Source organism: Canis lupus, chromosome 29 (assembly GCF_011100685.1).
Source record: "Canis lupus familiaris isolate Mischka breed German Shepherd chromosome 29, alternate assembly UU_Cfam_GSD_1.0, whole genome shotgun sequence".
Taxonomy (NCBI): domain Eukaryota; kingdom Metazoa; phylum Chordata; class Mammalia; order Carnivora; family Canidae; genus Canis; species Canis lupus.
Genome location: NC_049250.1, coordinates 31,640,252 through 31,658,881, shown reverse-complemented (window position 1 = coordinate 31,658,881; position 18,630 = coordinate 31,640,252). Strand labels below are relative to the sequence as shown.

The window sequence follows — 18,630 nt, the reverse complement described above, 5'->3', positions numbered from 1 at the left end:
AGAAAAAAAAATAGGCTGGACTTCATTAAAATTAAAACTTCTGCTCTGACAAAGGCTCTCTTGAGAGAACAGAATGAGTCACAGAATGGCTGAAAATATTTGCAAAACATATATCTGAGAGAAGACTGGTATCCAAAATGTACAAAGAACTCTTATAACTCAACAATAAGAAAGCAAAGAATCCAATTAAAAAATGGAAAAAATACCTCTGTAGTCACTCACCAAAGCAGATATACAAATGACCAATAAGAATGTGAAAAGACACTCAACATCATGTGTCAACAAGAGACTGCAAATTAAAACAGTGAGATACCACTACACAGCTCTCACAATGGCTAAACTCCAAAACACAGATAGCACTGAATGCCAGCAAGGAAGTGGAGCAGTGGGAACTTGCATTCATTGCTGGCAGGAACAGAAAATGGTGCCGTAATTTGGGGCAAATGTATCACTAGGGCAGTGAAAATATTTTATATGATCCTGTAATGGTGGATACCTGTCATCATACGTTGGTCAAAATTCAGACAACATAAAGAGTGAATGCTAATGTAAACTATAGAGTTTAGTTAACATCAATATCAATATTGATTCATCAATCTAACCACAGCCTAAAGCAAGATGCTAGTAAGAGAGGAGCCAAAGAGGGGGAGAATAAAAGGCTCATATATAATATTAGTGCTTAGGAGTTAACAAAAGTTTCTAAAAACATTAAATTAAATGATACTTCAAAGCATTTAATCCAAATTATAACAGATGCATTAAATATAAACTTAAAAAATAATTATTTTGTGCCATGGACAACCTCCCTTTCTGATCTCTTTCATGACTATACATTTAATAGGCTTGCAAATTAGCAGGTAAAAAAATACAATGTTATTTCAAATTTTATTTTACAATTTTCTAAAGTTCTTAAACTTCTTTCTGAAACCAAGATCTTGCAGACACTGCACTTATAGGATATGCTCATTTATCTAAATGTATAACGTAAGTTATTTCTTTATTGTCAATTATGCTGAAAATGTAAAACAGAATGGCCATTCATTTTAGTTGTGAATTATGCGGGCCTTTTAACAATGTATATTATTCTTCATTAGATTTCTCTAGAACACTCATTCTTGCAATATTCTCTTAATTTATATCAGTGAATATATTTTATTTATGATAACAGATAAAAATTCCTAGTAGGTACATCTGTCAAGACTGGTCTTTTCCAACGAAAGATGCTACAGAAGACTCCACATTTATATTTATTAAATTTTATTGCAAATTCTCTAAAACTGTATGTTTCAAAGAATGGGAGTTTTGAGGATTATCTAAAAGTGTTTTTTAAAAATACTTTCAAAAAAATAAAATAAAAATAAAAATACTTTCCCCTTTAGTAGTGAAATTCATGATACATTGGTCCATTTCAAGCATATGTAAATAATGCACATGCACTGAGATATATTCAAAATGCATGTTAACAAAAAGAAGAGAATAAAAATTGCCTCAATCCAATCCTCCCACCTGTTATACCCACTATTGATATTTTGGAGTGTACTTTCTTATCATTTTACTATACACATTATGTAGCTTTATACATAGAAATATCATATATGTGTATGTATGTATATATATGTGTGTGTGTATATAGATATGTATATATGTATGTGTGTCTATGTATTTAAATATACACATAAAATTCTCTTTCCTTTGGCCTCAAGCTCATTATTTTGAACATGTTTCCAAGTCAGTAAAAAAAAAAAAAAAAAGTTCACAATTTTTTTTTTAAAGTTTACAATTTTTATACTTAGATTTGTTACATCAATAGTTTGATTTTTAAAACTTCCAAATGGTAATGCATTTTTTTATTTTAAATTTTTTATTTAAGTATGGTTGACAATGTTACACTAGTTTCAGATGTACAGCACAATGAGTCAACTTCTCTGTACTTCATGCTATGCTCACCACAAGTGTAGCTCCCACCTGCCACCACATAATCTTATTACAATCTCATTGACTATATTCCCCGTGCTGTGCCTTTTATTCCCATGACTTACTGATTTCATAGCTGGAAGCCTGCATCTCCCCCTCTCCTTCACCCATTCTTTCCATCTCCCATTTCCCTTCCCTCTGGCAACCATCAGCTTGCTCTGTTTATAGATCTGATTCTGCTTTCTGTTTGTTTATTCACTTGTTTTGCTTTATAGATTCTACATATGAGTGAACTCATATGGTATTTGTCTTTTTCAGTCTGACTTATTTCATTCTCACGATTCAAAATTCATCAAGAATGAAAAGATACATGATAAAATGGCTATGAAAGTTTGTTCATTGCTGTCTCCCTCACCGCCAAAATTCTCTTCTCACCAGCAACAAGTGCTATTATTTTCTTGTAAATTTATCTGAATAAGAACTTATATATGTAAATACATGTGTGAACTTTCCCACTTTCTATATAGATGGCATTATACCACCCACTCTGTTCTGAACTTTGTTTTTTTTTTTTTTTAATTAATAATGCATCATGGAGGAGGAAAACTCAGTAAAGAGTTTTCCCATTAGTTTTTATTGTTTCATAATACCCATTTAATGGATGTACCATAATGTGCCCAGCCGGTTCCTTACTGATTGGCATTTTATCTTACAAACAATGCAGCAGCAAAGAAAGTATTTTGTGTCTTCTTGATTTTAATGCTTATAAATATATCTGCAGGGTATTATTTTAGAAGTGGAATTCCTGATCAAATGGCATTTGCATTTAAAATTGATGGACAAGGGATCCCTGGGTGGCGCAGCGGTTTAGCGCCTGCCTTTGGCCCAGGGCGCGATCCTGGAGACCCGGGATCGAGTCCCACGTCGGGCTCCCGGTGCATGGAGCCTGCTTCTCCCTCTGCCTATGTCTCTGCCTCTCTCTCTCTCTCTGTGACTATCATAAATAAATGAAAAAAATAAAAATAAAATAAATAAAATAAAATTGATGGACAAGACCAAATAGCTTTCATAAAGGTTCTACCAATTTATGCTTCCACAAATATTTTGATTTATCATAATTTTTAAAGCCCTCCTCTGTTATTGCACTTCTAAGCTATTTGCAATCATTTGCTATTATTTACAAGGCTCTAATGAACATCTTAGGTTGTTAATAATTGTGCCATCCTAAATTATTTCCTGTTGAATAAATCCTAAAAGCAAAAACGATGGGATTCTTTACAACCATTGATTGTTTAAATTAATTTCCGCTACACTCTCACAAAAATATGTCATTGTGGAACTTTCCAGAACGCTTGGTGAGATGCAGAGAAGTAGTGGCTGCCCAAGCTGCGCCCAGCAATGCGCTCCTTCCTGCTCCCTCACACCGGCCTTGGGCCTCTCACCAGCTGTAGAAAATGGTGAAAGAAACCACTTACTATGGTGTTTTGGGGGTCAAACTCAATGTCACCCAGGAGGAGCTGGAAAAGGCCTAGAGGAAACTGGCCTTGCCACCCTGATAAGAATCCAAATGAAAAAGAGAAGTTTAAACAGATTTCTCAAGCTTATGAAGTGCTCTCTGATGCAAAGAAAAGGGAATTATATGACAAAGGAGAACAGGCAATCAAAGAAGGGGAAGCTGGTGGTGGTTTTGGCTCTCCCATGGACATCTCTGATATGTTTTTTTGGAGGAGGAAGGATGGAGAGAGAAAGGAGAGGTAAAAATGTTGTACATCAGCTCTCAGTAACCTTAGAAGATTTATATAATGGTGCAACAAGAAAACTAGCTCTGCAAAGGAATGTGATTTGCAATAAATGTGAAGGCCAAGGTGCTAAGAAAGGAGCAAATGTCCCAAATGCCAAGGTACTGGAATGCCAATAAGAATTCATCAGATAGGACCTGCAATGGTTCAGCAAATTCAATCTGTGTGCATGGAGTGCCAGGGCCATAGGGAACGGATCAGTCCTAAAGATAGATGTAAAAGCTACAACGGAAGGAAGATAGTTCGAGAGAAGAAGATTCTAGAAGTGCTTATTGACAAAGGCATGAAAGATGGCCAGAAGATAACATTTCACGGTGAGGGAGACCAAGAACCAGGACTGGAACCAAGAGATATTATCATTGTTTTAGATCAGAAGGACCATGATGTTTTTACTCGACGAGAAGATCTTCTCATATGTATGGATATACAGCTGGTTGAAGCCCTGTGTGGCTTTCAAAAGCCAGTATCTACTCTTGACAACCGAACCATCGTCATCACCTCTCATCCAGGTCAGACTGTCAAGCATGGGGATATCAAGTGTGTGCTAAACGAAGGCATGTCAATTTATCGTACACCATACGAGAAGGGTCACCTAATCATCAAATTTAAGGTAAACTTCCCCGAGAAAGGCTTTCTCTCTCCTGATAAACTTTCTTTGCTGGAGAAACTCCTACCTGAGAGGAAGGAAGTAGAAGAGACTGATGAATTGGACCAGGTGGAACTGGTGGACTTTGATCCCAATCAGGAAAGATGGCGCCATTACAATGGGGAAGCATATAAGGATGATGAACATCATCATCTTAGGGGTGGTGTTCAGTGTCAGACCTCTTAATGGGGCCAGTGAATAACCCGCTGCCATTTTATATGCAGTAGTGAATGGGTGAAGGACTATAATCATAGCTCACTATTGATAGTGAGCTCAGCTATTGTTTTTGATTTAATATTCAACTATAGTAATGTTTTAAAAGTTAAACGAAGAATAAACTCAAATATTAAAGCCAAAAAAAAAACCCAAACAAAAATATGTCATTGCTTCTAATAGTTTTTCAGGTGAAGCTCTTGAACTTTTCCAGAATTCTTCCACCCCTAGAGTGTTAAACTCCAATATTCAATACTTTCAAAATACTCCTCTACCCTTTGAAGACTCTTGTACCCTTGCTCCTTTTACACATGTTCTAGACTATTCAGCTTTATTTTTTTTAAAGATTTATTTATTCATGAGAGACACAGAGAGAGAGAGGCAGAGACATAGGCAGAGGGAGAAGCAGGCTCCATGCAGGGAGCCCGATGTGGGACTCGATCCTTGGACCGGATCATGCCTGGAGCCAAAGGCAGACACTCAACTGTTGAGCCACCCAGGCATCCCTAGATGACTCAGCTTTAATGCCTGTCTATCTGCTCCATCTTATAGTCACTCCCTTCTCTATCTAGTCAGGATCCCATAATTCATTATCTTGGTTGCTCTCCAACATCCTTAACCCTTGTTCCTATTTCCTATATCTGGTAAAACTAAATTTCAGATCAACCTAAGACCGAGATTTCTATGCTTTAGGGACTTAGCTGGCAGTGCTTACTGGCCTTTCCTACAGACTTCAAAGCAAGAAGAAAAAGTTGAGCCAGCGCCAAGACAAACTGAAGAGGTAGTTTTATACTGTGCACCAATCACCTCTTACAGCTTCCCTGGTCTGTTCTCTGTCTTATTTCCCCAGAGATGATATTTTAAGTCTTCAGCTCATTCCTTAAACACACTACTCCACACTCTCCTTTCTCACTCACAAGAGATAATTTCAGGATTTTATAGAAAAAATAGAAGACATTAAAGGGGGAAGTATCTCCCTTCTCTCCATGCTCCCCCCCCCCCTTTCGAAGTTACAAACATCTTTGTCTCCATTCCTCCAGTGAAAGGGATGTAAAGAAGACACTGGCTCTTCTGCTTAAGCTCTTTGAAGGACTTCCCTGCTGCTTTAAGATCAGCTCTTAAGGTGACCTACAGTGTTCTTGGTGATTTGAGCCTTTGCAGCCTCATTTTTATGTCTCTTCACTTCCATTTATAGTTTATACTCCAAATCAATTCCCTGATTTGCCACATTTGTCCTAATATCTTAATCATCTTTTTAAAATGCATTTATTCCCCTTCCCTTTACCAGTATACCTCCTATATTTTTACGACTCAGCTCAGATGTAATATTTTCTAGAAAATCTTCCTAGACTCCTCAGGCTTGGTTGGATGTCCCTTCTAGATGATCTTATGGATCTTTTTGTTAGACTTTAACCATAGCATTTATCACATAGTACACGATAACCTGTTTCATATCATCTATTCCATTAATTAAAATAATTAATGAATAAACTGGCTTATATTTGTTGTTTGGTTTATTATCTTTTTCTAATTTTTTTATATCTTACTCTCGATATGTTTCAGAGTTTCTAATGCAGATGCTTTGATTTGAAAATATAATCAGATTAACTGATCATAATGATTTTTGTCCCCCAAAGAATTCTTCATTCTCATGCTTTCTTACTAAACATACATGCTGCATTTGAGATGGAGGGTGATCTGCTAAAAATCATCTGCTTATAAACTAAGAGCTACATAAACAACCATTAATCAATACCGTTTTATGATTTTTTATTTTAATGCCATAATAAAATAAAATATTATTTTTATGTTTTCAAGTTAACTAAAATATTCTTTGTGTGATACATATTTCTTCCTATCAGTCATAAATGTAAGGTAGCATTACAAAGACTAGTAGTAGGTTCCAACTTTGACCTATGTTTTATCTATGATTGCAAAATATATTTTATATGTGAAATATTTTTTTCCCTCAAGACAAATGCTTCAATGCATTTTTTTTCCTTAAGAAGAAAGGATAATAGAGCAGCTCTATAGCATAGAAGAAAGCATATAGCAGTGTCATGTGAATCCAAATTTGGAAGGAGAAATAAATGTCTGTTCCAAGGTTCAAGACTTGATATAATCAACAATAAACATAGGAACAATTTTAGATTTGGAATAGAATTTTAACAGCGTCCTCTAAAATGAGTTGTAAAAGGATTCAATGCTACATCATGGTTGGAAACAGAGAATTGTACTTTTATGACCTGATGGCTTAACCAATATGGAAATTTCTACAACTATCTACTCTGCACTAGGATATGAAGATGCAGGACTCCAAGTTATCATTTTGACATTTGCAATATCATTTAAATAGAAAAAGAAGTCAACCTCCACATTTAAGTAACTATTAAAATATAGTTGAAGTTGACTATTCCAAGAAATTCAAATGTTATTTCCTGACAAATTCAAGAATTAAGTTAATAGGATGTTAATTTATTTGGCTATAAAAATTAATTTTTGAGCAGATGTCTAGGTTTTTTTATGCTATTTACTATCTGACAGTTTAAAAATACTTATTAAGAATCTGCTATATGGCAGGCACTGTTTGGCACTGGGCTAAGAGCATAAGTAAGATAGAGTTTGGCATCTTTGGATGTCATCATGGAATTCAGAAGCAGCTACCTAAAACAAGTTCAATACAATGTAGTTAAGTGTAATAACATCTAAGAACTAAAAGAGTTATTGAAATGTCAAGAAAAAATATAACATTGATTGAACTAAAATTCAGTTCAAAGGTATAATTCAAGTTCATTCAAGATGAACAGAAAGGGGAAAGGTATGCGCAAATGAGGCAGGCTGAAGACAGTACAAATTTAGATCCGTACCAAATATAGGCATCTGTAAGCACTGTAAGTCAACCATAATCCTTGACATATGTGGTTACAAAGGACAAATTAAACTAGTACTACTTTTAGTTACTCTTTACCTAAATACCAGACACTATAATTTAACATACCTTACCCCTAACTTATGTTATTCATTCTGGAAGGTGAGATAGACAGCTACCTATCTCAGAAGCTTAAGGGAGTTAACTTCCAAGTGAGAGCACAATACACACATCAATCATATTTTCAACACTAAAAATCTAAAGTATTACATCTTACCTCTTGCCTTGCTAGTTACCACCCATCATCTCAAAATATAACCATGTGGTCATCATGAATCAGTGCTTCCGTGACTTAACACTGCAGTCAAGGCTCATAGAGGATTTATTTTAAAAATATTTTTTTCTGAAAAGATTGATTTATAATTGGTAAATTATTAACGAATTATAATTGCACTTTGGAATAAAATTGTGTTTGTTATCATAAAAAATAAAAGAGTGGAATTAATGTTAAGAAAAAAGGATGTTAAGAACAAGCAATAGCTGAGTGCTGCCCACAATGGGGGTAATGACATAAGACAAGGCATAAAATATGAGGGAAGGTATACAACACACAAGCCACAAAGTTTTATAAGCCTACAATGATGTCACACTACCAGCAAAATTATAAAGTGATTCCGTTCTTGTACATAAATATTTTTAAATGTTAATATGTCCTTTTTCTGGAATACTGCACAAGAGTATGCCATATGTATTTAGAACTCCTCAGGACATTTGGTAGAGAGCAAAATGGCTAAGCAGATTACAGTGAATTCAGGAAAAGAAAATGCTATCCATAAAAACAAAAATGAAAATGACTCCTATCATCAAGGAGCATTTAAAAATTTTAAAAATGTACTCCAATGTTTATATTATCCATAGCAGGGTTTAGAAAATGCTGTGAAAATGACATCTTGTAATATCCCCTTATCTGCTCTATGAGTCATTGCTACATAATTTAGGGATGGGAAAAAAAAAACAGCTTTTACTGCTTTTATTAACGCAGAGCAAATACAACTTCCAAACCCTGTATTACATTTATTCATCCGAATGACAATTGGAAAGGAAACGAAGATTCTAAAAGTGTTAAAGTTGTGCTTGGCTATGAAAAAGGAATAAAATAAGATTTTTTTTTAGATAAGCATTTGCATTGTCAGTACAAAAATAAAACAGAGATTCTGAATTTTAGATTAGCCCTTATATTTTCTGAGAGTTTTATAAATTCTGTGTATTGTAGAGAAATGTATGGATGCTCAAGGCAACTCCTTAAAATTGAACATCTACAGAGGGCAATTATCATAATTCACTATGAAATGCACTTTAATATCTTTGTCAGAGTCAAATGCCTAAATGATAGGGGATGAAATTGTTAAGAATTTTCTGACTAATGCAACTGCACTTATTCCCAAAGTTCCCACGATGCAGTGTTAACAAAAGATTGTTAATAATATGCTTTGCCCTTATGAATCTCAGTCACCTGTAAGTCAGCATATCTCTTGTTCAGTTGTATATTCCTGGCTCATAAAAGGGATGCAATAAATATTGAATTAATGACTAGAAAGAGATCAATAAATACTTAGAGCCTGTGTGATAAGCAATAAATCAGTCATCATTCTCTTTTGAACAAGGTCAACAATCCAGCCAGTACTTTCTTTCTTTTCTTTAAGATTTTATTTCTTTATTCATGAGAGACACAGAGAGAGAGGCAGAGACACAGGCAGAGGGAGAAGCAGGCTCCCCCCGGGGAGCCCGATGCAGGACTTGATCCCAGGATCCCGGGATCACGACCTGAGCTGAAGGTAAGACGCTCAACCCCTGAGCCACCCAGGTGTCCCAGATGTGGAAATTTATAGAGAAATTGACTTACGGATGATTTCAGCCAAGTTGAGTTAGAGCTCCAAAAAGCAAGAAATTGAATAATTGAACTCATTAATGTTTAAGAAAATAGGTAAATATAAGGAAGCTTTTGATATCTGATCCTCCTAAAGGTTTCTGATTGATTTTGTGTTCTACTAGATTTAGTTTAAATCTGTTTTCTGTTATTTAAATCCTCTATGACAGAATTCTTCAATATGAAGAAAGTGGTCCACAATCCCATAAAATACTATATTTTCTCTACAAATACCCAAATCTGAACAATTTGGGGTGCTTAAATGAGCAAAAATCAGTTCTTTTGGGAGACGGCTAAGTTGCAGATTTAGTCTATTCTAATTTGTTTTCCTTTGCTCTGATTAGAGGTTTCTTTTCCTCTCATACTATGCTCTTTTTAACTATTAGAAAAAAAAAATAATCCCACTTTTCTTGTTTGGTATTCCACACTAAATGCCTTATCTTTTAGGCCAGACTCAAGGTATTCCTTATCCAGTCCTGAAACCCTGAACAATTTCAATAAGAAAAAAAGGGTTAACATGAAGAAAGAACAGCCTGGTTTGAAATGACTTTAGCTGAACAATCAGGGGAGACCAATTAACTCAGTCAGAGATTTTACTCCCATTATAGGCCTCTACTTCAGAACTGTTCCCCAATCAATGTTCCCAAATTTGTTTGATGCTTGGCTCATTTTGTTCCCCTTTGCATGGCAGTGCGTTTTATATTACACTATGTATAGCTTTCCCAATTGAGTCCATATAAAATAGCTTGTTTCAGATAATATGAATCTTTTATGCATTAATTTCGTCTTTCTGAAGCTGTGTATCCTAGTTTCTGGCAGAGCAAAACCTGCTGTACACAATTGTTGGCTTTTATTCATTCACAAAATAAAGATTTCCTAAGTACCTCCCACGTGCCTGGCACTGTGCTGGGAACAGGGATTCAGAAATGAATGAAACATAATCTGGTCTCTGACAAAGCTGTAACTCTATTATAAGGGAGAATTACAGGATAAAAAAGGTACCAAAGACTAAACGTTAAGGGAGAGCTTCCTGAAGATTTTGATGTGCGAGTCAGTTCTTAACCTGGGTGAGAAGGAAAACACCAAGTGAGGGGGGACACCAACAGGTGCCATCAAAGATTCGGCTGGTGCCTGTGGCCGGTCAGTTGAATGATCACCAGTCCCAGGCCTCTGGCTCCCAGTTTTAACTCCAGTTTCCATCTGGGACAAGGACATGACCCTGAACACCAGTCAGGTTGATGTGAAACGTGAGGGTCTTTATCAATCTTTCCATCATTCCCGCCTCCACTTTAACTATCGGTCCTCAACCTAGCAATGGTTTCAGGTGGTCTGTGAAGCCCACTAAAGTTGTATGTAGCAGTCTGAATGTATGTGCAATTTTCTGGGGAGACTTCGAAAGCTCTTATCAAACTTTCAAAAAGGTTTGCCCCATGCCTCACCTCCCTAAACAACAACAACAACAACAAAAACCAGAAAACTTTTAGATCTCTAATGGCATGTCTTACCTGATGCTGACTGCTACCATCACAACCTTGCATCTGTAGAGTGTGACTCTGGTCTGGCTAAGCATTCTGTTCACAAAGCCTTCCCTACCTGGAAGAAGTTCTCTCTCTCTCTCTCTCTCTCTTGCTGGTACCCACCTGGCAGGACCCTCACGTCACAGTATATTCATTTGGTTCCTGGTAGTAGCATTCAGCCTACCCTGACCAGAGTTATGCTACTTCTGACATTGGAATTTTGCAAGTACACGAAATTCATTTATTGTATCTAATCCTAAGCATGATTTTGCAACTGAATCTTAACGTCTGCCAGTCTTATATTGAAGACTGAATTGGTCTACACCTGGGTTTGGCAAAAACAAACAAACAGATAAATAAAATGGTACAAGATTTTGCAAAGAGAAAAGGCAAAGTTTCATTTCCACTTAAGGTTCTACAACGTTCTCTTTGTCTGCTTATACCTACATGCTCCCAAAGTGCATAAGATTTTTTTTAAAACCAATGAAACTCATTTGAGATGATATTAATGAAACTAGCAGGCTTATTTAATTCCTTTCTGAATAAGAGATGCTCATGTCATTGACACTGTGCCCCCAAAGAAGGACAATATTACCATCAGTCTGAGACAATTGTTCGAGACTAAATTAAGTGTCCTTTCCTTTCCCTGGCTGCCTTAGCACTTTGAGTATATTTCTCTGATTGCAGTTTCTTGTTTGGACTGTGTGCATATTATATGTGTTCATTTCTCTCTCTTGTTAGCTTTTAAACCCTTGGGTTTGGACTCTGGCTTGATATTGTTTATATTCCTTACCCCTGAAACGTATTCTTGGTATGCAGTTTAACAAACTTAATAGGATAAATTAAGAGTATGATAAAATGTTGTTTCCTTACCAATCACCATAACCATATTCATTGTTCTCTCAGTGGTTACTTTCACAGATATCATGTCTCAAGTCGCAATACTGAAGAGTCTCTAGGAAACTGTTAAGCACCTCTGGATGTTGTCCTTGTAAACAGCTAAGAACTCTAATTGTCTAAATATGTGTACACACACCCTCACACACATACCTCTGCATGTGTAAAAATATTACTTATTCATATAAAGTAATATAATGTAATACAATATCACATATCAAGGAATTAAAAAGAGAATTATTTGCCGCAGAAGTATCAAATTCTATGACGGTCTAATTCTTTAAAAGCTCTGATAAGACACAGTATGAAATACTGCACTGTACCTATTTTAAGCAGTATACTCAAATCAGATAAAAGCGGTCCCTTTAAATCAAATTTATAAGAGCAGAAGATCGATTAACTTTTCCACTGAGGAAAAATTTCTAAAAATGACTTAATTATAAGTACATACATATACAGAAATGCAAAGAAGAAAATTTTTCTTTTAGATCTTTGCATCTAATCATCTATTATTAGATCATTTATATTTAGAAAAGTCAAGGTCAAGAAAGAAGCATAGAAAAATAGATGGAAAGTTCAAGACCGAGTACAATAATGTTGTGTGAATACAACACAATTCTGAGAGCCATCGCAAAATTTCCTTAACTCTTAAAAAAATTTTCAACTGGCTGAGACTCATAATGTAAACACAAGATTATAGTATCTTCCTTCCAAATAGTTCTGTGAAGAGCTAATTTATTTCAACATACCAAATCTATATTAATAACTAATGTTTCCCTATTTCTTACCAGTGGGAGGAGAACCAAAATAAATTCATAATATGAACAAGAAAATCATATACTGCTGAGCTTCAAAATACTGGCAACAAATCTAACCACAGTAAATTCTGTCCCTTAACTTATAACTGGTACATTTATATACTTTAAAACAGCTGCATCTTATTTTAGGATATAAACAATTATTATTGAGATCAGGAAAGCCGAATGAACTACAGACCTGAAGGCTCTGGCAGCACAAAACTCTGTTAGAGCTCTAGTTAGCAACTTAGGAAAAAAAGAAGTGTCAACAACCAGCCAACTGTCACCCTGAACAAAGTTGGAAAGGTCAATATGATGCTTTGATGGTTAGACAGACTGCCTTATGGGTAAGAAACTTTTTTAAAAAGCATCTATAGAAAAAAGGAAGAATTGCACAGCCATATCTATGGGGAACCATTTATTAAATGGGTCAAGGAACACATATTTCAAGTAAGACTGTTGGCAATAAAGGGCATAGATTCAGCCTGTAATAAACATCAGCCTGATGTTCACTGAAATAACACTGTCAGGGCTGCCCTTTAGAACATTGATCCAGCACTGGTAAATATTGGATACAAGAACAGTTTGGCAAGTGAAAACCATGGGCATTTTGTAATTGTATTACAAGAAAAAACAAAGTACCAAGTGGAAAGCAGTAAGGAGTGACAAGTCATTGCCAAATGTCCTTAATTTTGAGATGCTAGCGAAAATCTCTTAGCCATGAGGCATGTGTGTCTGGTAGCATCGACTAATATTAAAAGCATCCATTTTAATATATTAAGGATAGCAAAACCAAATGAACAAAATTTGAATTTTTTTTTGTTATTCCAAGTCCTTCGATGCTCCCTCTCACAGCAAGAGTTATTGCGGTGATCTTAAAGTTGCACCTTTTCTACCAGCTGCTCAAAATTCAAACCTCATAATCCAATATTGAAATAAAGCATTACCGAAGCCAGATCTTAATTCATGGTTTCGCTCAACAGTTTGGCAAGTGCGTCCACTACGTACACAGATGAAATAAATATGATTAAACTGAGAGTGTCATGTGAATCCCATTGATCAATGTTGCCTTTGGGCTTCAGACCAATTATACTGGAGTCATAGAAATTTCTTAGCATACCACTGTATCAACATTTCCCTCTCCCTCTCCTGGATTTACTTTCTTATCGCTATCTGAATTAGGGAAATAGCTTAAAGCTTGATGGGAACACTGAACCAATAATAAAAGCTTATAAAAGATGACCAGATATTTTAAGAAAATAACCACCATCTTACCACAAAACCCAGGAAAGTAGCTGGAATATTGGAGGACTGGAAGTGGATTCAAGAGGGAACTGAATCAAGGCCAAATTTCACCCATAGTGACTCACTTCTACTTTCTTTGGCTAGAATTCATCACATCAACTCAAATAGGAAAAAGAGGAGATGATGTCAGAATTCTCCTAAGGTCTGAGAGCTCTTGGCTTGTTAAGGCGCCACATAAACAGAGCTCATCCTTGCTGTAGAAATGTGTAAAAAGGAAAGAAGGTAGATTATCAAATGCTCAATGTCTTTTTGGAACATGAAATTTGGCAGCTGTTAAATTGAGTCACTTGATAGAATCTTTAAAAAATTTTCACCCCTTTTGCCCAGAAAATTGGAAAAATGAAGCATAATGAAACAGGACTTAATAAGATGTTATTTTCCTGCCGTTTAAAGTTAAATAAAATTCCATAAAGTGCCTGAACTTTTGCATGAAATACACGTGGGAAAAAATGTAAGGATTTTTGCTCTTTTATAGGCCTTCAAAAAAGCAATTTAAAATTGAATAAAAAAGAAAGATATTATCTGAACTGTAGGTATTGTGAAAATTGTACTGAGAAAATTAAAATACTAGTTTGCGCCGCAGCCATAAATTACTAAACTAATTATCTAGTAGCAGGCATAACTGAATCATTCAAAGGGGTAATTAGCAATCAGACATAATGAGTGCTGCTACTATTTCTTGTCATACTGTATTTAGCTTCCATGCAGCCTGAAGGAACTGAATTATTTCCTATCCTTCTCAGAGGGCATTACTGCTATATTGAGTGCATCAGCCCATATTATTACTCCCAGAAGTTTAATTCTTCACTGGACTGCACATTTCTGATTTCCCCTGTCAAAAGTTTCCCAGTTCTCTCAGGTTCTTTAAAAGCAGTCATCTTCTTAGTCATCATTCCTTAATATATATGTAAACTGCATCAAAACCAAATTATAGATTTCCTTTGTTAGTTTGAATGAATTCTAATGAATTCTGATTTAGTAGCTTCGGCTATATCATTTTAAATGGTATTTTCTGGAGTAATAGCTAAAGTTTTGTTTATTATAAATCAAAATACCTGGAGAACGTTTCAGAATATATATATATTTTTAAACAAAATCATGAACAATGCTCTCATTCTTTTTTCTTTTTTTTTTTTTTCTTCTTTTTCTGAACAGCTTCTGCAGGCTCAGACTCAGGCCTGTGTCCTGAGACATGGAAATGAGTAAGACATGGTCCCTGCATCAAGAATCACACAGTCTATTAAAAAGAGATATGTACTTAATATTTGCATGGGGGAAAGGCTACCAATGAGGCAAATGAGAGCAACGGCATGTATCAGCACACTATCCTCTGCCCTTTCCCTCACTGCCTCTTTATGTTATGAGCCAATGTGAAAGATTAGGTGGAGGACTAGAATCGATAAATGCAAATCAATTAGGAGAAAGAGTTTATTTTTGAGAAAAAAAAATTTAATTCAGTCCACTTTTTTTTTTTTTTAATTCAGTTGAAGTTTACTAAACACCCACTACATGAAAATGCATTGGTTCTGAACCTTTGCTTCAGAAAGCTCACGTTCCGAGTTACCTGATCAGAAATTCTCAGGTGGAGCAGAGCTGGGGAGCCAGGCCTGGGAACCACTGCATGAAGGCACTGAACAGCTTTAAAAGCAGCAAATCCCTTGCTCAGTCCCCCCGTTTAGCCAAAGAATGTGCGGGGACATTTATGGTAGAAGGCAGGCTACAACTCTAAAGGAAAGGGTTTTGAATAATGAGAAAGAGCTTTGCAAGCAGCACTCAAAGAGGATCATATGCTTTTATTTTCCAGAACCCATCAAGGAACATAGCATCCCTGTCTCTCTCTGCTGTGAAGGGTGCTAAGTGCTTCAAAGCCCACCACTTTTGCATCTGGGGAGAGGACTGCATCTCTTGCAATCCTGTTCTGTCTGAACTCAAACAGCACTGAATAAAAACAAAAAGAAAGATTGATAGAAATACAGACATATTTTGGGAGATGCAAAGTTCTGTCTTTAAGGACTTAGGTTTTAATATCCTGAGAGGACATCCTTCTGCAATTAGCACAGAAACAGTGAGACGGGGAAGAAAATCAAACCGTTCACGAGCAAGACCTGTGGTATGAGCTTAATATTCTGGTTTCATTATTTGGACAGGACAGGATCACAAGTCAGCTGGATACTTGCATATTATCATTACATTTGAAGATAAAAGTGGCCCATTATACTGCTTCAGATTCTGAATGTCTTTTGAAATGGTGCAAAGCAGAGGGAAAGGGGGAAGAAGTAAACAAGAGCCCAGCATCCACCATGCAGCAAGCATAACACTCAAAGCTTTTAAATGCAGAGACATACATGAAGCTATCAGGAGATTCCAGGTCCAGGTTTCACCGTAAGAAAACCAACCAGCCCTACTGCTCACCCATGGATCACACAGAGAGGCCTCAGTCTGGGAGAGGTGAGGCCCCAAACCCTAACTCAAAGTACAAATCCTCAGGATTCAGGAAAGGCGTGCCAGCTGTTCTCCTTGTCTTCATTTGGGGCTTTTTACCTAACTAGGGTCAATGCTTCTCCAATCCAGAGAGTCACAGAGGCAATACTCTGAAGTTATTCCCCTACTGCAGAAAAAAAGAACTAGCTTCGAACAGTGCTTTGTTAAGTGAGAACAAATTCTAGTGTGACTATAATCCCGTATGCAGGTTGTTCATCATCTCTCTTCATAAACTGTGCACCATGCGAGGAGCCAGAACCTGAATTGAGGCAAAAAAAAAAAAAATCTTTGTTTTTAAATTAACGTTATTTTTAACAAATCGAATGGAAACTCTGTGGGTTGTTCATCAATTCAAACGTTGTCAGCAACCAAACCACAAAACCTCTAACCTCTGCCTCGTGTATATATATATATGCACACGGTCCCCCACTTAGACACAAACACCAACCATATAACACTTAGGAGAAGGAACTAGGCAATGTGGTGGGGTTGGTGAGCTGGAGTGTAGTTGGTAAAAATGCAACATCTCTTCTTCCCCTTCCTTACTAATTTATCTGTTTGAACAACCAGCACAACAAAAATTAGCATTGACTCTGGTTATTTGTGCATAATCACATTTACCTATTAAGCCATACAAAATCTTTCTCAATACAAATGCTATTGGACAGATTGAGGGCTCTTGCTGGCTGCTGATCATAAAATTTTGTACAATCTACCACCACTACCCATGATGCAATGTACATTATCAATATTTGTTTCCTTCATGTCTTTCTCAGTAGAATCTCTTTTTTTCCAGTACAGTTAACATGAAATGTTATATTAATTTCAGTTATCCAATATACTGATTCAATAATTCTATACGTTACTCAGTCCTCCTCACCAATTTCCCCCATGCCCCCATCCATCTCCCCTCTGATAACCATCAGTTTGTTCTCTACAGTTAAGAGTCTGTTTTTTGGTTTGTCGCTTTTTTCCCCCTTGTTTATTTGTTTTGTTTCTTAAATTCCACATAAGAGTGAAATCCTATGGTATTTGTCTTTCTCCGACTGATTTATGTCACCTAGCATGATACTTTCTAGATCCATCCACATTGTTGCAAATCTTAAAACAATATTCAACACATAGAAGGCAAACATCAGGTGATCCTGAATGAACAAAACCATATGTGCATTTTTATTTCTGGCTGTCTACATCAATATACACCCATATTCATCTTCTTTTTTCATCTCTCCCTGAACAACGTGAACCAATTCTCTGTCCTGAGCTTCCCACAAAGGATCTTCACGTAATACCAAGTTTCTTGAAGCAAAAGGGATCTAATTACTACATTGCAGTCATTTAATAAATATTCTCTGTCTGACTGAAGAACGAAGGAATGATACCAGGCTGCAGCAATAAGAATTATTGCTCATTCTTAGCTTGACTTACCTACTCTCTCCAATGCATCAGGACTGGAATAAGGCATAGCATAAAGAGAAGGACTGGTCTATGGGCCACAGAGAGAGGACCTGTGTATGCTCTGAAATACGAAGTTCAGAAATAAAAGGAACCTCAGAGGTAAGCAAGTCATCTACACAGGTATCACTCAAAAAAGAGAGAAACCCAGGAGCATGATAAAAAGAAGCCAGGCATCCAGGCAAGAGGCTTCCACAACCAGAGCACATTCTGAGAAGGTAAAGAACGTGGCAGCTGCTCCCTCCAGGAGCCTGTGGCTCACCCTGAGTAGGGGCAGATGGCACATGAGTTCTCGGGGCAAAATGCAACACCAGCGACACAGGTAATGGAAAACAGTTACTGATATGTCAATTAGAGCCACAAACTGAAATGCCTCCAAGTCACACAAGTAATATACATGACTGAAGGAGGCCTGTGCAAAGAAATGTGGGCTGACAGGACTTGGAGGGGGAAGGAGAGCTCGTGCCTTGAATTTTCAGTTGATACAGCCTATGGTTTATGACTCCAGCAAAGGGCCAGGCTACCTGTGAATTATAGAAATTTAAAAATAATTATAATATACGAAGGGAGAGAGAAATTCCAGTGCAGGTTCTCAGACTAACTACCAGTATGGCACTGCCAAAATGTTTTAGTCTTTGCAGAATCATGGAAGATGAAACCGGGGTTCTAGCTTATTAATTATTCCTTAGTAGAAAATACTCCTTCCATGGCACCCCTCAGTCCCCGAACATCATGCTCATTTGAGGCTGTGCTTTCACAACCCTCACTCCCTGGGTCTATATTCACACCCTGACACCACCAGAGTCCTTT

At 36.6% G+C, this 18,630-nt stretch overlaps 2 protein-coding genes across 18 annotated transcripts in view; one reads left to right on the top strand and one right to left on the bottom strand.

The window, feature by feature from the left end:
• The window catches only part of RALYL (RALY RNA binding protein like), a 714,416-nt gene that overhangs the window by 444,614 nt on the left and 251,172 nt on the right, over window positions 1–18,630 (bottom strand). The window lies entirely within an intron of this gene.
• LOC487024 (dnaJ homolog subfamily A member 1-like) lies at window positions 3,823–4,545 on the top strand. The gene has a single exon (XM_038579652.1). The coding sequence runs from the start codon at window positions 3,823–3,825 to the stop codon at window positions 4,543–4,545; it is 723 nt and encodes a 240-aa protein (XP_038435580.1).